Source organism: Thunnus albacares, chromosome 5 (assembly GCF_914725855.1).
Source record: "Thunnus albacares chromosome 5, fThuAlb1.1, whole genome shotgun sequence".
NCBI lineage: Eukaryota > Metazoa > Chordata > Actinopteri > Scombriformes > Scombridae > Thunnus > Thunnus albacares.
This window is the reverse complement of record NC_058110.1, coordinates 28,430,460-28,450,803: the sequence shown is the minus strand read 5'-3', so window position 1 is coordinate 28,450,803 and position 20,344 is coordinate 28,430,460. Positions and strand designations below refer to the sequence as shown.

The 20,344-nt window shown below is 37.3% G+C and overlaps 3 protein-coding genes across 3 annotated transcripts; 2 read left to right on the top strand and 1 right to left on the bottom strand.

Annotated features, from left to right (window-relative positions):
* Nucleotides 1-1,021: 1,021 nt before the first annotated feature.
* LOC122981704 (ceramide-1-phosphate transfer protein) lies at nt 1,022-6,508 on the top strand. Its single transcript, XM_044350381.1, has 3 exons — nt 1,022-1,139; nt 1,261-1,412; nt 4,658-6,508. Exons 2-3 carry the CDS (start codon nt 1,279-1,281, stop codon nt 5,178-5,180), a joined length of 657 nt encoding a protein of 218 aa, XP_044206316.1. The 5' UTR covers nt 1,022-1,139; nt 1,261-1,278; the 3' UTR covers nt 5,181-6,508.
* A 1,730-nt stretch (nt 6,509-8,238) lies between these two features.
* On the top strand, nt 8,239-9,413 carry ubxn10 (UBX domain protein 10). The gene is made up of 2 exons (XM_044350380.1): nt 8,239-8,391; nt 8,532-9,413. The coding sequence occupies exon 2, from the start codon at nt 8,615-8,617 to the stop codon at nt 9,380-9,382; it is 768 nt and encodes a 255-aa protein (XP_044206315.1). The 5' UTR covers nt 8,239-8,391; nt 8,532-8,614; the 3' UTR covers nt 9,383-9,413.
* Nucleotides 9,414-9,658: 245 nt separating this feature from the next.
* On the bottom strand, nt 9,659-17,989 carry LOC122981700 (ATP-dependent RNA helicase DDX19B-like). Its single transcript, XM_044350375.1, has 11 exons — nt 17,758-17,989; nt 17,493-17,556; nt 17,163-17,355; nt 16,938-17,030; nt 13,901-14,003; nt 13,693-13,807; nt 13,396-13,573; nt 13,024-13,261; nt 11,784-11,946; nt 11,507-11,698; nt 9,659-11,409 (listed from the first exon to the last, which is right to left on the bottom strand). Exons 1-11 carry the CDS (start codon nt 17,818-17,820, stop codon nt 11,348-11,350), a joined length of 1,464 nt encoding a protein of 487 aa, XP_044206310.1. The 5' UTR covers nt 17,821-17,989; the 3' UTR covers nt 9,659-11,347.
* Between the last annotated feature and the right edge of the window lie 2,355 nt (nt 17,990-20,344).

The following is a 20,344-nucleotide window of genomic DNA, read 5'->3' as shown; positions in this document are numbered from 1 at the left end:
AATGCTGCAAATTAAAGGACAAGTCTGTAGGATTTAGTGGCATAAAGCACTGAGGTTGCAACTAAATTAATACCGACCCTCCTCTCTTTTTGCTCTCAACCCAACATAGAGTCCAGTTCTGCTTGAGGTTTCTTCCCATCAAAGCAGAGTTTTTCCTTGCTGCTGTCGCCAAGTGCTTGCTCATTGGGGAATGTTGGGTCTCTGTAAATTAAAGAGTACAGTCTATAAGCACTATATAGATAAATTGACTTGACTTGAAGCTATATTATATAAAAATTCTCATAATAAAACATTATTTGAAATAGAAAAGTTTATCTGAAGCTAATATAAAGCTTCAGCTGTCCAAATTAGTCAAATCAAATAGATGGATAGATAGATAGATAGATAGATAGATAGATAGATAGATAGATAGACATTATTACTGACTGACATAAAACAAGTAAGATAACATAAACAAGTTTCCCAAGCCATTTTTCACACACATTTTTAAAATGTATATGACCATTTAGAGTATTGCACAAAATTGTTTAATTAAATCCAAATTTTAGATTCAAAATTAATTTATTTATTTGGCAGGGACAATGCTCATTAATCAACAGAAGCATAGAACTGTAAATGAGCCAGAGTTAGCCAAATTTTCATCTGTTATCTTTGACCAGATGTTAAAGGGGCGACTTAAAATTAGTATAAAATTCATGGTACACAACATAATTAATACACATAAACTAAACAATATACATCCACCAATCAAACAATGTCAAAACACAATATAGTTAGGCATACTGAGTAAATGTCTCTTGCTTTCAAAAAATGTGCATATTTAACCGATTAACGTTAATTTTTCCAAATGCCACAGAAGCAAATATGAGGCTCTCCATTGAAAGCACATTATGAGAGGATCTCTAATTAGCCATTATATATGTAAACGTTCAATGTTTATATGTAGGCGTGAAAAATTTTGAACTTGCCCTTTAATTACCGACGCTTTTAGTTTGAAGGCAGTGTCGCCAATTTCCGGCGTTTCCCCGGCGCGAGTCTGCGCCTGCGCAGTGGCAGCAGATTAGAACGAGTACGACCAGTCGTTTCAAGGAGCCGAAGGAAATGCTTAATTTTCCTTTCACTTTTAAGTTTTGTCGCAGGTAACGTTTTTCGTATCAGACTGTTTACATCAGTACGGACATCTGTTAAGATCTCAGGCTCGGTGGCGGCCGTTAAAAACATTTTCTCATTAATTTATCGTGTCTTGGTTTCTGTCAACAGCACTTCCTATTAGAAACCATGGCTGGTACTGTGGCTTCAGAAGACCAGAAATTCTGCTTGAAAGAGGTGCTCGACACTTTCAAGTTGTGTCTGTCAGAAAATAAAGAAGTCTACCTTGAACACTACGTCGCTGGGTGGCGTGGACTTATAAAGTAAGTTATTTAGGAGCATATCTTTTAGCATATGTTGGATATATGACTCTTTTTTGTGTGTGAACTGATGATATTTTCAAGGCACTTACAGCATGATTATACTGTACATTCACTATAAGGCTGCAAATATCGATTATTTTCATTACTGATTAATCTGTCGATTATTTTCTAGATTAAATGTTTAGTTGTTTGGTCTATAAAATGTCAGTCACTGTTTCCCAAACCCCAAATGTGATGTTTTGTCCACAACGTAAATATAAAGAAACCAGAAAATATTATTCCACATTTTATTATATTATATTCATTTCAGAGGCTCAAAATAATGTATTATCAAAATAGTTTTCTGTTGATAGACTTAATGGATTATTTGACTAATTGTTGCAGCTCTAGTTTATACACATCCTATTATAAGGGATGGCTAATCAGCACTGTGTGTCTATAAAGGGTCATAAGCCAGAAAGGTTGGGTACCAGTGCTTTAGGGCTTTATAATCCTGCATGAAACGAACCTAAAACGCCTTCGGTCATGTCAGTTTAATCTCACATGATTATGAAAAGTATGTAGTTCCGCCTCACCAAATACAAAGGGGTGGGACAAACTGAAACATTAAACCATGTGACAATAAAAAGCCCAAAATTCAAAGGAACTGAATGACAAATTTAAATTTAACATCTAGTTGCTTCAGTCTAAAAACACCCAACAATCTTGATCTCTGAGGCTGAATATTTCTCTTTCACCCCAAATGAATTTTAATATTGTTGTTTTGTAAAACCCACCTTCACACGATATCAGCTTTTATGATGAACTGATAAGACTCCTCACAATATGTAATAATTTTTCTGGAAGTATTTTGTTTGGGGAACAATATTAACTGGATGGATAAAGATGCTAAACAGAAACTGAAACAATAATGTCAAAATTCAATTACCAACAACTTAGGAAACTCTGAGTATTTGGTTTCAGAACAGCTGATTAGAGATCAGTTCAATCAACTCTGAGTTAAGCGCGTGCTTAATGAATGAATAAAAGCATCAATGGAGCTCTGATACAATGAGTCACTATGGCAACAGGTAAATAACAGACAGAGTCTCCATTTTAATCCAGTGGATGTAGAGATATTAATGCATGTGTATGCGGACGCTGCACATTTATCTTCTTAAAAAAAAGAGCCTGTGTCAGCTTGAAAAGTGTCAATAAGTTAACACAATAAAGTTTTATTCAGTGTCGTCCATTAATACATGATTTACCAGACTTACATTTCCTTAATGATGATAAAGTGGAATCTGACTGCGCATCAGGCTGCAGCTACATTACATTTTAAGTATATTTGTTCAGCTTTAATCTGATGGACAAAACACAAGAAGCAGCAACTGTAGATGGAAAATATAGTTAAAAGATTTAAATCATATATAGATCAAAGACTTAGAGACATGACTGTAAGCTCACAATCTGATCCAGTAATAATGTTTTTGGTGATTTGTACTTGAAAAGGTGTCGAGGTTAAAATGCAGAATATTTTAAATTTTTAGACATCTGTTTGTATCACAGCTCAACAGCATTCAGTCAGTTACTGCGGTAACTGACCCAGAGTTTAATTTAGTTCTCTTTCTGAAACTGAAAACCCAGAGTTTCCCTCTTCTCAGGGTTAAGAAACTTTCAGTTTTCAGAGTTTTCACCAAACCTGCTTTCTGAAACCGGTCCCTGATCTGACCTGACCTACAAGAATAACGGAAAAGTAAAACTGGTTGATCTTGTTTTCACAGGCAGGATAGAAAAAGAATAAGAGGCCTATCAGATCATAATATGACATTGGCTGTTAGAAAACTGACCAATAAACGACTGGTTCATCACACCAAGAATGAAAACTGTAAAATCAGGGATTCCAAAATGTAAATTAGCAGATTTTGAAAGAGAATTGATGCAAATGAACTGGGAAACACTAACAGAAACACTTGCTGTGATCATTTTATGACAGCAGTTAATGGTTTAATAGACAGATACACAAAAACATGGAAGAGCTGCACTAAAAGGACGTCACTTCCAGGGTTTAGTCAAGATATCTGGCACTTAATGAAAAAATGTGACTTTGCCCTCAGAAGGTTTCTAGTCACAAAGACTGATACTGATCATCTCATTTACACAGGGCTTAGAAACATAGTTGTCTCTGAACTGAAGGCTGAAGACAAATTACTTCTCAAAACGTATTGAAGAGGCTAATTGAGTAGCTCCAAACCCTGGAAGCACATCAATAGTTTAACCAACTCAAACACCCGTAAGCATCAGAGAATAAAGGAGCTCAGAATAAACAACAAACATATTTCTGATAATGCAACAATTGCAAATGAATTCAATGCTTTTTTTGTAAAGTACCAGCCTCAACAAATGGTAACTGTGACATTGCAATGTGTAAAACCTCATTTGGAGAATCAGTTTTCTCTGTTTAAGGAGCAAAACTATGGAACTGTAAAACCACTGAGTTGAAAATGCAACACAATAAGCAGAAGTGTTAAATCATGGCTAAAAGAGAAACAACATTGTTCTCACATCTCACACCCCTGTATAGACACACCTGTATTTTTGATGTATGTATTTTTGTTTTTCCTGTAATCTTTCTTTCTTTTCTTCTTTACATTTTAAATTTTATATTCTAACTTAAAAAAAAAACCTTCCTGTGGACAAGTGTTGTAATTTAGCGTTGGTGCTTGTGCATAATTGTATGTTGCAGTTCCAATGCTATTGTGATGTCCATGTCAATGTTAAGTCTATTTATTTGTCCATGTCAAATAAATAGACTTAACTTAACTTAAAGTGAAGGCAGACAGTGGCACTGATTTTCAGTTAGAGCTACGACTTATGATTATTATCAATTGATCTGAGATCTGTCAGAAAATAGTGAAAATGCAAATTTTAATTACTGAGACACCGAGGTGGCATCTTCAAATGTCTTGTTTTGTCTGATCAACAGTCCATAATCGAAAGTTATTCAGTTTACCATCATGTATGACACAGAAAAGCATCAAATCATCACATCTGAGAAGCTGCAACCAGCTAATTTTTGACATTTTGCTTAAAAAAAAAAGACTAAAATGATTATTCATCAAAATAGTTGCGGATTAATTTTCTGTTGATCGACTAACTGATCAATCGACTGATCATTGCAGCTTTATTGTGCTACACTCAGCTGTAACAGTCCACCAGATATCATAGATACATCAACAGCCTGTTCTCCTTTATCCCATCAACAGGTTTCTGAACAGCTTGGGAAGCGTCTTTGGCTTCATTTCTAAGGATGCTGTCAACAAGATCCAGATCCTGGTCAACTATCTGAATGGCGAGAACGGGTCCCAGTATATCACCTTCCAGTCGATGGTAAAATATGAGCTGGAGAACGAACTGGTGGACCTCAACAAGAGAGGCAGCCACCCAGAGTCGGGCTGCCGTACTCTGCTGAGGCTCCACCGTGCACTGAGGTGGCTGGAGCTGTTCTTGGAGCGCCTCCGTACCAGCACCGAGAACTGCAAGACCTCTGTCATGTGCGCAGAGGCTTACAACGAGTCCCTCTCCCAGCACCACCCTTGGGTGGTCCGTAAAGCCGCGGGTATGGCATTCTGCATGCTCCCTGGACGCCTCGCTTTCTTTGAAGTGATGAACGTAGGCCAGCCAGAGCAGGTCGTGGCCATGCTGGGGGAAGCTCTGCCTCTGGTCTCTGAGGTGTATCAGATCACAGAGGAACTTTACGCTCAACATAACCTGCTTGACTTACCTTAGAGAGGAAGAAGTGCTGTGATTTGCAACTTCATACATGACATGATTAAGCTCCTGATGACGGGCTGTCAAGCTAGCTGCTACTACTGTTTGGTGATTTGAGGGTTGTGTGTTGTCGCTACAGTGTTGTGCACAAATATAATTTCACTTACATTAATCTATACCTACTGCATTCCCACTTTTTAATATCAAACTACTGTTAATTATAGTGCTTGATGTTTATCTTTACTCTTTATGAGGCACATGTGAATGATCTTTTTAATTCATCCTGTAGATTTTTTTTAATAGATGAAAGAACAACAGTGGGGACCAGAAGTCTTTGCTCACTGCTAAAAGCTGCTTGTTTTCACCATTTATCAAAAAATCAAGTTCCTCTGTTTGACAAAGTTGAAACTTCTTATTAGGGAACACATTATGTAGAATTGCTACCGATTATGATTTTTATATATTAGAAAAATGCACGTATGAAATGATGAAGGAATATATTTTTGCACTCTATAAGTTTCTTAAGATCGCAGATATTAACACATTTATGCGCTTGTAACACAGTAGGAATTGCTCTTATCTAATATTAGATGATTTTGTTACTAAAGTAAAAATACAAAAAAACAAAACTACAGTTAAAATACAAATTAGCAAACTGCAGCCTTAATGAGAGAGTAGCAGTTTCCAAACCACTTCTACAACGACAAAAAAAAGTGTAAACATGCCAAATGATACCAAAATTATACAAACCAAAAGCAAACTGAAATATACTGAGAACATTTTACTTTCACTAATTTTATTTTATTATTTTTTGTAGTAAAAATATGTAATCTCACTTTAGTAATGTCTTTGTTTTTGGTAAATTATGAAACATAGTTCTTAGTAGTGGACTCAGAATTGTTAACCCCACTGTGTATGATCTCCATGTAATTATTCATTTACATATAAATGATAAAACATGCTATATTTATAGCTAATGCTAATGATTTAAGGATATGGTATATGGTTTTGAGGTATATGGTATGTCCATGTATAACAATAAAGTAAATGTATTGATAATGGGTTATTCATTATTTGAAGCGAATGGTGTATTGTTTTACAGTAATATATATATTGTGTGTATATATACATGATATTACTTCAAACTGAAATCGTCGGCTACATAAACAGTGGAGCTTAATAAAAAAAATAAGTCCACCTGATTGTCGTGAATTTGTGTGATGTTAAATTTATTTTTTACGACTGATTATTGATTAATTTGAGAAACATTTTGCCCAGTGGCCTGTTACCTGTTGTCTAACGTAAATGAGGAGGTAATTTAACTAATAAAACTGATCGTGTCCTGATGTTTGTGAGTTTTGTGATTCCCCCAAATCTTACTTTGGTCATCAAATGTCCACAGCACATTACTGTTGAATATTTTAATCCTTGTGTTTTGTTGACATTTACTCCCTCATTGTAAAAATAAAAACAATTTTGAAAAAGTGAAAATAATTGCAAAATCTACCATTTTCTTCTTGCTTTATTAAAACCCAATATGTAGAGAAGTATTGAAGTGGTGACTCTTCATTTGTCACAACTCGCATTTTTTATGAAGGTGGCAAAATATTAAAATAACCATGGATCATTTTCTTACACTGTACAATATGTCATGTTATATATGCTATATGGACCATGCATGAACAAATATATGTTCCTTTTGTTCCCTAAAAGCCTTACACAGACTAAGAAATGTACTGTATATTACCCAACATAGTTGTTACTTATTCACAATGAACAAACTGTTACAAAACCTCAATAACAGAAACAGACTTAATTTGTAGCAATACAACAGCATGAAATACTGCAATACTGCAATACTACTTAAGCAAATTTATAAAAATATTAGTTGCAAAATGTCCTTAAAGTATTGAAAGTAAGTAAGTATACTGTATATAGACTACTGTATTCACCTCACTTGGAATTTGTTTTGTTTTAAAACATCGAATCAGAGAGGATTTAATGTGGATTGTTTGACACTGATCAACAGAAAAAGAGCCTTTAAAAGTGACTATAGCTGTGAAATAAATGTAGTGGAGTAAAAAACACAATGTTTTCCTGTAAAATGTAGTGGAGTGGAAGTATAAAGTAGCATAAAATGGAAATACTCAAGTAAAATAAAAGTGCCTTGAAACTTAGGTACAGTACTTGAGTAAATGTGCTTAGTCACAGTTCACCACTGGCTATAACTGTATATAACCATGTTCTTCAGCAGGTTTCTGACACCACAAACAGAACTAATGTGTCATTTTCTATGGTGGATACCAGTTCAAAATCAGGTTTACAAACAGTAAAGATAGGAAAAGCCCTGAATTATAGAGGTAATTAAGCAATGTTAGGTATATTTTTTGAGCTGTTAAAGAGGGCTTGGCATCACCGGGAACTCATAACCCAAAAATCAGAGTTACGTCTAGCTGCAGGTGTATACTTTTTTTTAAAGAATCTATTTTTTTAATAAATCATCAAAAGTCCACACATCTACAAAAAGTAATAGATCAACAAGATTTACTGCAGCGTAATCATTATAGATCTTATTTACAATTGCTGAATTATTTTTATTTCAGTGATGAGATCCAAATTTAGTTAGGGAATGAGTCCAATCTAAAGAAAATTGATTCAACTCATTTATTTACAGACCACATTTAAGCAAATTTAAACTGAACTTGAAGTCTGAAACCCTGCATTTTTAATTGGCTTAATCTGTGAGAGCTAACCTTTAATTAAGACCAAATAAACTGACAATGAAGATTGAAATCCACATATTAATCTCTACATCTATGGAACTGCAGATTCAATTAATCTCCAGCATTGCTAGAAATGATTTGCTCTCACGGTAACGTAGAGGTGATATTAATCAGCTTTCAATTAATTTCTTATTCTTACACTTGATCAGCTGAACAGAGCAGAAAATAAAAACTTTTAGGAACCCCAGATGCCCTCACCCAATCACTCAATCACTCCTTTTTTATTTATTTTTTATTTTTGCACACTTGACTTGACAAATTTCACTTGAGATTAGAAAGAAAGTATCCTGGGTTATATACAGTTGCGTACATCTAACAGCAGGAGGCTCCCTGCCTTCAACTACAGGCCGTCGTCAAGGCAACCAGGCTGTCATGGTAACCGCGCTGACGCTGACGAGCGGCACTTCCTGCTGACGCCGTGAAACTGGATGGAAAGCGACACAAAAGTAATGCGCAGACACGGCATTTTAACGTCTTAACCTTTCATTTAGCGACAGTAGTGTGTATTTAGACTTCCATGTTGTATGATAAGCTTCTAACACTGTCTTAGTGTTGTGTAGTAACTTTCTGTGCTCCTTTCATGAAGGATTGAAGCCGAGAAACAACTGTGAATCTTGACTGTTGTCTTCAACTCTAATCGCAAGAAAGAGGCTCAACAGCTGCTCACTAATGCATTTAACAAGGCCAAAGTCCTCCAAAGGGCGAAGCAGACCCGCTGTAAACAACACTCTATATGCAAGTGACACAGACAGCATCCAGAGGCCGCCTGAGTCTGGATACAGCAGGCCGGACAGAAACCTCCGCTCCCAGTCCCAGCCAATAATGTGGCAGACCAGCCAGCTGAGCCAGGATCAAGTCCTGCAGATGCTGCAACAAGCACCTGCCGCCCCCCCGCAGTCCTTAAACAAATACAAGGTGCTTCCATCCATCGAGAGGAGGCGGTCAGAGGTGAGTCCTGGGAGAAACCTGGACAAGAAGATGTCAAAGCTCCACCTGTCTGATGATGCTCTCCTGCAGCAGAGGCATGAGGAACCAGATCTCCCCTCATCCATGGCTGTGACCCAGACCAGCAGCCCTGAGGTGGACAAGAGGGCTGACGGGCCTCAGCCTCATGATCCAGAATCAAAAACGACCAGAGAATTACAAGAAGACAGCTCCTCTGCAGGTACCACTGGCAACTTGCTGTTAGCTATCAGAGCACCATGCGGGAGGAGGTTTCAGCAGCACTTTGACCCCACAGACGCTCTGCGGATGGTGAGAGCCAGTGCAGAGGCCAGGTATGGAACCAGGTATGGAGAGGTTTCCATTGAGACCATGGACGTGCCACGCAGGACCTTCACAGACATGGATATGACTTTGGCCCAGTGTGGCATCTTGAACAGATCAGTGCTGTGCATCTCTCAGACTGACAGTGAGGTGGAGCATGAGAGAGCCTAAAAAACTTTAAAGTCTTGTTTTCCAGTTGAAATTAGGCTGCCTGGTGGTATTTATGTATACACAAGGTTGTCTCTTCTGGTTACTTTTATTGACTAAAGCTAATTCAGTACAAATAGGTTCAATAATTAATTTTGGTAACTTGTTTTGCTGCACTATTGCACATAATACACTAGAGCTGCAATGATAAGTCGATTAATCGATTGGTTGCCAACTATTAAATTAATCAGCAACTATTTTGATAGTCGATCAGTTGTTTTAAGCCATTTTTTAAGAAAAAAAGTCTAAATTTTCTGATTTCAGCTTCTCAAATGCGATTATTTCCTGGTTTATTTGGTCTTCTGTGATAGTAAACTGAATATTTTTGGGGTGTGGACTTTTGTTTGGGACAAAAGATGATGTTTGAGTACGTCAGCTTGGACTCTGGGAAACGGTGACATCATTTTCTGACATTCTATGGACCAAACAACTAATCGAATAATTATTAGTTGCAGCCCTATAATACTCAAGACAACTGCATTAAAATGTAACCTGTATGTCTGTATATAACCACAGCTGCATGAGGACATTTAATATGACATGTATGTTCTATTTCAGTAAGACTACACAAGATTTTAATCAAAATAACAAAGTAAGCACTTGGATATGGTGTCAGATATTGATTTAGACATAAAAGTCTGGTTTATGTATGTGAAACTGGCAGTGGTGCTGGCACTCAATAGCAAAGTGTAATCAGATTATTGTATTTTCACCAGGCCTGCTGACAAATGCAGCCACAAACTGTTTGTTTGCCATTTTCCACGTCATTTCTTCAAAGTTAATGTTCTTAAATGCCAAATAAAAGTCTTTCATTAGGGTGCAGAGGCACAGCTGCTCATTACAAGGTTGTCAATAGCTGGTGAATCCATCAGACTATTTTTATACTAGAACTACTGCCCTGCTTCTCAAGTGTGTAAAAACATGAGTGCATCGAAAGTTAGCCTTTATCCTGTGCTTTTCTAGCTTGGCATCTGTTGAGTCATACGTCAAGATAGAAGCAACAAGCAGCACAAAAGAGAGGAGAAAAGGAAGCTGACTAATGCACATCAAACAGGAAAATAGCAAGCACTCAACTGTTACATCGTACCCTACTGAATTGACTCACAAAATTATTTCTGGATGGATAAGAGCTCCGCGTGTGATGAAGACTGGAAATAACACTTCAAAACTAATCAAACGTCTTTCAACATAAACACGAGACACGAAACACCTGCTCACTCTGGAAGGTTTATTAAAACAAACAATCACACTGTTAAGTTCAAAAACCTGTCCATTGACAAGCTAAAGCTGTCCTGCAAAAAACAGCATCTTAGCAGCAATAAACTGTCTGAACAGGTTTCACATTTGATAGTTATATTTATTTTTTTGTCCACACAAAAAAACTGAGCAACAGCTCTGGATTCACAGTCTGATAAAGCATCAAATGAAATGATAAGTAAAGTAATAAGTCAACTACCACTAAGCTCAAACAGGCATTTTTCAAACCTTCAAATGCTTCAAGTCACTCATGGATATTTTATGTGAAATCAACCTTGATCAAGCCGTGCAAACATCTATAGATGAGACACACTAGTAATTCACTTCAGATAATCAAAAACACGACACAGCAAACCATAAACTCTAGTATTAGCACCACCCTTCCAAAATGCTGTTTTAACAGCTAGTGGTTAGTTTTTTGTCTCTGGGAGACACATCTTAAGGCTTAAGGTGACTTCAGTGATCAAAAAAAATAAATCAAAAAGTCGGACAAATCAAATCTTAAGTGAAAAAGTTACTGCTATGAAAGAAGTCTGCATAGTCAACATTAGCATGCATCTCTCTTTTGTAAACAATATAATGCAAACAATAAACCCTTGAAAGAACTCAAGTCACATTTGAGGTAACACGTCTAACTGCTTCAGTATTCGGTAGTGCATGTAAACAAAGCGTTCAGGTCATCAGGCTTTCCATTTCTTCAAGATTGTCAGTGTCAAGTTTAGTGATTCTCCTGTCTGTTGGAGAAAGAGAGAGAGAGAGAGAAGAAAAATCATGTTTGGATCCTAATATTTGATGTATTACATGATCAAACTGGAAGAAACAGGAACATACTGAAATGCATCTCAATCTGGTTGATGATATCCATGCTGTGTTTGCTGTCAACCATATTGACAGCAAATCCTCTTCTGCCGAAGCGTCCGGTGCGGCCGATCCGGTGAAGGTAAGTCTCGTTGTCAGCGTTCCCGTCCATGTCCACGGGGAGGTCGAAGTTGACCACCAGTGACACCTGCTCCACGTCAATACCTGTGATCAACATAACCATGAATGGGAGTTGAGATATAAATACTCACCTCTAAACATTAAGTGAAGGTTTTAAAGTCTCTCTTACCTCTGGAGCACACATTTGTGGTCACAAGCACCTTCTCCTTGCCTTGCCTGAAGCGTTCGATGACAGCAGCTCTCTGCTCCACTGTCATTTCCCCGCTCAACAACGCCACCTGGTGGCCCTCTTTGGTCAGGTGTGCAGTCAGCCAAGAAGCCATCTTGCGAGTCTGCAGAGAGAAAAACATTTAAAAACATTAGCTAACAGAACAGCTCATACTAAGTCTCCAAAGTCAGTAGGATTTAGCATTTGGGGACTTTGTATGTCTGTAGCAAAATGTTGTTTCAATCCATCTGGAAGATGTTGAGATACCCCACTAGATCTAGATCTGGATAAAAACCATCAGAAAACCCTGAAAAATGCCAATAACAATATCCTAGAGCGAAAAGTGACATCATTAAACATGTTTTGTCAAAAAACAGTGCACAACCCAAAAATATTCTTACTATAATGTAAGACAAAGAAAGGCAGCAAATTCTCACATTAAAAACCTGGAACCATCAAATCTTTGGTATTTTTGCTTGAAAACTGACAAACAATTATCAAATAATTGTGAATATTCTTTCGATTTACTAATCCTCTGAGGATTGTGGATGCCTGTGCAAAATTTAAAACAATCCATCCAATAAACTTTGAGATATTTCAGTCTGGACCAAAATGGTTGACCGACTGCCATCGTCATCCCTTGGCTGCTGACGTGGGTGCTTAGGCCAAATATATTAACACTACACAACTACAGCACAGTTGATTGTATCTGTAGCATTCCTCTGAGATTTAGTCATGTCAGTGAATGATGGTGGTATTTAGTCAAGACACCTCTGCTGAGAGCGAATGACATCATTTCTCTCTCTCCTGAGCTGCAGCCTTTTTAAAGCTGGTGATAGGAAGGGACAATGGCGCTCTATGAAAACCTGCAGTGAAATCCCAAGCAGGTGCTCTTTCTCCAAGCTTTCCATTTCCTGTGAATTTAATAGCAGCCCTGCTGGGGAAATGGATGCACTTTAAGTATATGACTGGTGATTTTCTGTATTTTTCTTATTGTTAACATGTTCATATGCAGAGCCAAACCAACAATGGTTTGATCTATTTAACCAGTCATTAAGATTCATCTTCTGGGGAAAACAAATGTCTGTAACAAATTTCAAGGCAATTCATTTAATAGTTGAGATACCAGGTGAGTCCAACAGTACAATAACAACCATTGTAATGACGTGTGTGCTGTGCACGGCTACAGTAACTGACTCACATGGCAGAAGATCATGGCCTGTGCGATGGTAAGGCTCCCGTATAGATTACAGAGTGCTGTGAACTTGTCCTCCTTCTCCTTGCAGACCACATAGAACTGCTTGATGGTGTCCAGTGTCTCCTCTTCACGCTTCAGCCTGATGATATTGGGGTCGGGAACCACCTGCTCAGCAAACTTCCACACAGACTCCTCAAAGGTTGCAGAGAAAAGGAGCATCTGACAGTCTTTATTCAGCAGTCTGCACCAGTATGAAGAGAATGAGGACAAGAGAAGCTTGTTGAATGACATGACAAAGAAAATGCATCCTCTATTATTATCATCATCATCATCATCATCAGTGGATGCTTGTAGGTTTATCTGAAAGGAGCCCACCTATGGATACGAATGCTCTGGTCCCGATGACCCTGCGTAGCAATCATCACATCAGCCTCATCCAGCACAAACATTGTAATCTTCTTGGGGTCAATGAGCTTGTACTTGGTGCACCAGTCGAGGACGGTGCCTGGTGTTCCTATGATAATCTGCTCCTGCAACTTGATGCCTCGCTCCACTGAACATAAAGCAGAAATTTATGGAGTGATACAGCCAACAGCGGCAACCAAATGACTTGAAATACCATTTTGCTACCGATCCCATCAGGTGTCATTACGATTACGGTAATGTTCTTACCTTTGTTGCCCCGAATGGCATACGCCAGTTTCACATCAGGATAAAATTTCCCCATTTGCTCGATTACTTGACCAATCTGCAGAGCGAGCTCGTATGTTGGCGAGATGCAAAGACACTGGAAGAACCAAACAGTTTTTATGGGTGAGAACATTTCAGACTACAGATTTGTGAACCCTGGCTGGCGGTGCAGATTACATGTTATGCTTACCTGAGTCCATTTGTTGGCTGTGTTTACATGGCTGAGCATGGCCAGAGAAAATGCAGCAGTTTTACCTGTGCCAGACTGTGACTGGGCGATCAGATTCTGAGGTCTGGAACCAAAGAAAACATCAAAAACAAACTGAATTAATCAAAACAGATTAATGTTAAATTAGATTTTAGAGAAGAGGGATAAAAACAGCGAATTACTGTTTTTATACTTAGGTTTTTGTACAGATTAAAATAAGATATAATGCGTACATTTGTGAGTTTCAGAGGTACTGGTGAGCAGATTTTACTACCTTTTGAGAGAACCAGGTTAGCGGCTTCTCCTTGTTTCCAGTCTTTATGCTACACTGAGCATCTCCTGGTTGCAGCCTCATATTCAAAAGACAGATATGAGAGCGGTATCCACTCATCAAACTCTCCTTTAGAAAGTGAGTGAGTGTATTTCCCAGAATGTCAGAGAATTTACTTAAGAAGGATTTTAATAACTAGTGTTGTTAGAGAGTTTCTGGCATTAAATTACAAGGACAATTGTTACATACCATTTACTTCATGCCAATTTTCTTTCAACATTTACTTATTTTCCATTATTTTTATAGTGTGTTATAGTTTCAAACCTAGCTTACAATTAGTTGTCCAGACTAACATTGATACAGTAAAAACACTGATATGATGTGTGATATGTTTTTAAAATGCACTATGTTTTTAAGTCTTAGTCATTAGAATGTGGCATAAAAATAACAACAAAGAAAAAGAAAAGAACAAAGTTTTATCATTAAGCCAAATTCTGCACTGAACTGCATTTGAATGAATTAGATAAGACAATTATAACGCAAACATTCTGGCTTCAGGTTCTCAGTTGTGAGAATTTCCTGCCTTTCATTTTTATATTGTTGTAAATCAAATATCTTTGAGTTTTAGACTGTTGGTTCAATCAAACTAGCAATTTGAAGACCTTGGAGCCTGAGAAATTATGATGGACACTTCACTATTTTCTGACATTTAATATAATAAACATTTAAGGTTAATTGAAAAAACAAAGTCAACAGATTGCTCAATGATGAGTAATAATGGCTGTTTTCGGACCTAAACAGAATAATCCTTCAATAAGCAAAAAGAGGTTACTGGTTCAAGAGTGCTTTAACCCAACAATAGATTACTTTTATTAGATTAATCTATGGATTTTTAAATTAATAATTGATCAATTGAATTATAGAAAATTGTTAAAACATCCATCAAAATTTCCCAGAGTCCAAGATGATGACATTAAGTTGCTTTTGTTTGTCCAAGAGACCAGTCCTAAACCAAATATTTTATTTTTTCATTATATTAAAAAGGGGGAAGAGCAGCACATCCTCACATCTGAGAAACTTGAACCAGCAAATATTTGGTATGTTTCCTTAATTAATGACTTAACAGTTGGAATAGATCTTTATTGGGTGGAAAATTGTCTTTGGTCTTTGTCATCAAATGGTTCATAGATGATTCTTACATCTATGAGCCACATTACACATTAAAAAACAGTTCATGTGTCGTCTCTCATCTCAGTCACTTTGCAGAGTTCAGAATACTGATGGCACTTGGGATGAAGGACTTGTTAAACAAATTTTTAGTTGCTAGAAGCACTCTATAGCGCCTCCCAGAACACAAAGGCTCAAACTGACTGAACAGAGGATGAGAGCCATCTTCTAGGATACTTTTTTCTCGTCTTTTCTGTAATGAGTTGAGAATTGAGGACTTTCAGGGTTTGCCAACTATTCTGCTGGCTGTTAGGACAAATGTGTAGGGCTGCAACTAACGTTTATTATCAATTAATCTGACAATTATTTTCTCAATTAATCAATTAAATCATTTTACCTACAAAGTGTCAGAAATGAGAGAAAAATTGTGAAAAATGAAGGTTATAGTTTTACAGATCACAATAGTTGCTGATTCATTCTCTGTCGAATGACTAATCAATTTATCAACTAATCTTTGCAGCGCTACACTCCTGGAATGTTTATTCTAAGACCTACAATTACTACAAACAAGTGATCATGCCAGGTGGGAAGATGAAAAGTTAACACTGTCAACCCAAAAGGTTTTGTGAACTAGTTCTAAAATTTGCTGACTAACACTGAGGCTGCTGAGTCTCCTGAGAAGATGAAGTCGCTGTGAAAATATACTCACCTGGAAGTCAACAACAGTCAACAGTGATTTCTCCGTCTAAACTTCTCACATGGCTTCATTTCAATAAATGTTCAAATGATCCAGTATTTTACCAAAAATCTAAATTTAGAGAAAAAGTCCAAAAACTGATGTCATATATATTATCAGACCTTTGTTTTTTCTTCTTTCCTCTCCCAATAATCCAATAGGGCCAAACCCCTAGGTTGAGAACCACTGGACTAAACTAGTTAACTGTATATAAAGTAGTTGAAACTAGCTCCACCTCCAGCAGCTACAACAGAAACATGCTGCTCTAACACTGATGCTTCTGTATTGATAATCTAATGATGTTGTATATATTATAGAATCAGTTTGTTTGGCATTTTTGCTTAAAAACTTACAAAGATGATTATTCGATTATCAAAACAGTTGCCTATTAATGTTCAGCCAAATGACTAATCATTGCAGCTCTACAATCCTGGAAAGTTTATTCTAACACCTACAATTTAAGTGATCTTGTCAGGCGGGAAGTTAAAAACTCTATCAACCCCAAAAGTTTTGTAAACTAGTTCTAAAATTTGCTGACCAACACTGAGGCTGCTCAGTCTCCTGAAAAGATGAAGTCGCTGTGAGCATGTCTTGAAAATATACTCACCTGGAAATCAAAAACTGTACCTGTAGATTTAAAGTTTTCCACAGTTTCAACCTGTTGGCCATCAAGTGAAACTGGCTCAATCTTTAAATGTTGTTTTCTAAAGATAATTAATTACTTTGTCCTTACCACATTGATTTCCAGCTGGCTAATTGTTGTCAGTTAATTTTAAGTTGGTCCACTAATTGATTAATCAATTAAGTCTTCCTGCACCACTCCAGAAGAGTAAAAAAGAACTCACGGCTGTGCCAGCATCATGGGCAAAGCATTCTCCTGGATCTTGGATGGTCTATTGAAACCCATGTCGTACACACCCTTCAGCAGCTCGGGTTTCCTGTTGATCATCAAGTCAAAATAACAAGAAAACAAGTGTTTGAGGAAGGAAAAATAAACATAAATGACTATGCATGTGCTCATTTGTTTGAGAGCCCAGTCACTCTCATAACGGTTTTCCTTGCAGACTCACAGTCTCAGCTCCTCAAAGGTCTTCACGGAGTACAGAGGAGAGGTGGGGTCCCGCTGCAGGACCTCCACCTGGTTTCTGTTCCTCACCAAAGACCGGCGGATCAGTTTATTCAGCAGGGACTGCTCGGCCAGATCCACTTTGTCCACATCTTTTCTGCAGCTTCCATTTTCAGCTTTCTCCGGCAAAATGTTTCCTGCACAGGTGGGAGGAAGGAAAAAAAAAAACACACACACACACCAGAGAGGATCAAACACCACCACACGTTAGTCAGCGGTTTTATTCCTCAGCTGAAGTGTTAATAAAAGAGAAAAAACGGTTGATTTAGTTTACCATTTATGTCTCCTTTCACGTTACGCGGACCACGGACTCGCTCCAGTTTCTTTGAGAGGTCAAACTAAACAGAAAAAATACAGTTTTATACATTATTAGCGGTTAAATCTGACTGATGCAACAAACTGCGTAGAAACATTACCGAGGCAGACGGCAACGCGGCTAGGTGGTAGCAGCAGATGTAGCTAGCAGCCTGCTAGCTAACGGGACGGATTAGTTGTGTTTGAAGTTACTTTTTGAGCCGTTTGTCACCTCTAAAACTCACCTGTATGGATGGAGTTGTTGCTTCTTGAACGTCGACAGCGAGCGCCCAGGAGTCTCCGGACATTTTCAAACATTAAAGGGCTTATTTTCTGTCTAGACGAGCAAGACTTTTTTATTTTTTTTAATCAAAAAAGTTTGGTGTCAGCGTGAATGATGTGCGTGACAGTAGAGTGACGACGTGCCGCTGTGCTGACCTGAGCCAACCGCAACCCGCTGGACCACACCACTGATGCTGCCTTCAGTCCCATCGGAAAATAGCACGTTTTAACACCTGAGCCATCAGAGGCAACCAATCGAATCGACAAATAGCCTACAAATAGGAACCTGTGGGTCATTTTACGACGGCAGCTATTGTTAACCTTAATTCTGTATCTTTAGGTGAAAGGTTGTAGGATAACTTTTAGGAAACGGCTAATTTGATCCTCTGTCGACTACATAAAAGTTACTGTTAGGTTGCTGTTTCTCTGTTTGTTTGAGAGTTGGTGTCAGACATTTCTCACATTAGTTTAATGTCTTCTTTACGCAACTGTGGAACCGTTTGTTTTTAGGATTAAACAAAATGCAAACGCTTAAATGTGTTCAACTTAATGTTTACGAAGTTTATGAGGGAAACCTAAAAGCACCATCGTATTCCCACCCTGTTTGCAAAGGGAACTTTCGGACACACCCGTCACAGATATCTGTTCACCACAAAACTACCACATAATGCGGTGTTTAATCAGTTCAAGGCAGTAAACTGTTCTCATCTTTATGGAAATCCGTGAAAAACAAATAATTGCAATAATATTGCACATGATATGAAATGTGCAGCGGTGGAAGACGTATTCAGAACCTTTACTTAAGTAAAAGTACCAACACAACAATGTAAAAATACTCCATTACAAGTAAAAGTCCTGCATGACAAATCCTACTTTAGTAAAAGTACATAAGTATCAGCAGCAAAATGTAGTTAAAGTATTGCAGTAAAAGTAGTGGTTTGGTCCCTCTGACTGATATATTATTATATATGACATCATTAGATTATTAATACTGAAGCATCAGTGTGTAAGCAGCATGTTACTGTTACATCTTACTTGTTACTATTGTAGCTGCTGGAGGTGGAGCTAGTTTGAACTACTTTATATACAGTTAGTTTAGTACAGTGGTTCCCAACCTAGGGGTCGGGTCCCTCTAAAGGGTCAGCAGATAAATCTGAGGGGTCTTGAGATGATTAATGGGAGAGGAAAGAAGAAAAAACAAAGTTCTGATACACAAATCTGTTTTCAGTTCTTGGACTTTTTCTCTGATCTTTGATATTTTGGTTAAATATTGGATCATTTGAACATCTATTGAAATGAAAGCATGTGAGAAGTTAAAAGGGAAAAATCACTATTTGATGGAGCTGTTAACAACTCATAGACATCTGAAATGTGACCCCGACTACACACTGCTTTTCGTAAGACGTCAAAAGCTGAAAAGGTTGGAAACCACTGGTTTCATCTTTAACAATGTGTTGTATTTTAAAAGCTTGTTATATTATCCATTGTGTCAAATCTTCATCTGAAAAATAACTAAAGCTGTCAGATTAATGTAGTGAAACAAAAAGTACAATATTTCTCTCTGAAATGTAGTGGAGTGGAAGTATAAAGTAGCATCAAATGGAAACACTCAAGTAAAGTTCAAGTACCTCAAAACTATACTTAAGTACAGTACTTGAGTAAATGTACTTTGTTACTTTCCACCCCTGGACACATCCATCACATATCTGTTCTCCACAAAACTACTATATGATGAGTCTTTAATCAGTTAAAGGCAGTAGGTTATTCTCATCTTTATGTAAATCTGTGAAAAACAAACTAATTGCAATAATATTGCAGATGATGTGTCAAATCAAAACAGTCTTTATCTGTTTTATAACAGTTCAGTGATTAAGTTTCCCCAGAGCACTGATTATTGGAATCCTAATGTTTACTAATATGTATGTGCTGAAGCTTAAATCAGTTCAAGTCTAATTTTAGGTGTATAGTCATAAGTTTATATTTATAGTTTATATTTTATGTAAAGCTCTGAGTATCTGGAAAAGAGCTCTATATGAAACATGTTATTAGTATTATCATAGCTCCGTTGCACAGTAAGGCTGCAACTAATGATTCTTATCATTATAGATAAATCTACTGATTATTTATTTGATAAATTGATTAATCATTTGGCCTATAAGATGTCAAAAAATAGAGAAAAATGCCCATCACAATTTTCCAACCAACAGTCATAAACCTAAAGATATTCACTTTACTTTGATCTCAGAATTTCTGCATGATCAGTGACTTAATCATTTTTAATCAATTAATTGATTTCATTTTCTTGTCATTCTGATTAATTGACTAAGCGCTGATACACAGTGGACTGTTGGTTGGGACAAAAGAAGGCATTTGAGGACGTCAGCTTGGGCTTTGGGAAAAACTGATCAACATTTTATGACATTTTATGGGCCAAATAGCTAATCGATTAATCGAGGAAAGCGACAGATTAATCAATAATAGGAGTAATCTTTTGTTGCAGCCCTAGTTCAAATTAGAGCTGAGGTGATTAGTTGATTAGTCAAGCTTAAA

Coding starts and splice junctions, on each gene's coding strand:
- LOC122981700 (XM_044350375.1), bottom strand. CDS start 17,820: ATGTCCGGAGACTCCTGGGCGCTCGCTGTCGACGTTCAAGAAGCAACA. Junction 11,699..11,783: donor CACAAATGTGTGCTCCAGAG/GTAAGAGAGACT, acceptor TGTTGATCACAG/GTATTGACGTGGAGCAGGTG. Junction 11,410..11,506: donor CCAGATTGAGATGCATTTCA/GTATGTTCCTGT, acceptor TTTCTCCAACAG/ACAGGAGAATCACTAAACTT.
- LOC122981704 (XM_044350381.1), top strand. CDS start 1,279: ATGGCTGGTACTGTGGCTTCAGAAGACCAGAAATTCTGCTTGAAAGAG. Junction 1,413..4,657: donor GGGTGGCGTGGACTTATAAA/GTAAGTTATTTA, acceptor TCCCATCAACAG/GTTTCTGAACAGCTTGGGAA.
- ubxn10 (XM_044350380.1), top strand. CDS start 8,615: ATGCATTTAACAAGGCCAAAGTCCTCCAAAGGGCGAAGCAGACCCGCT.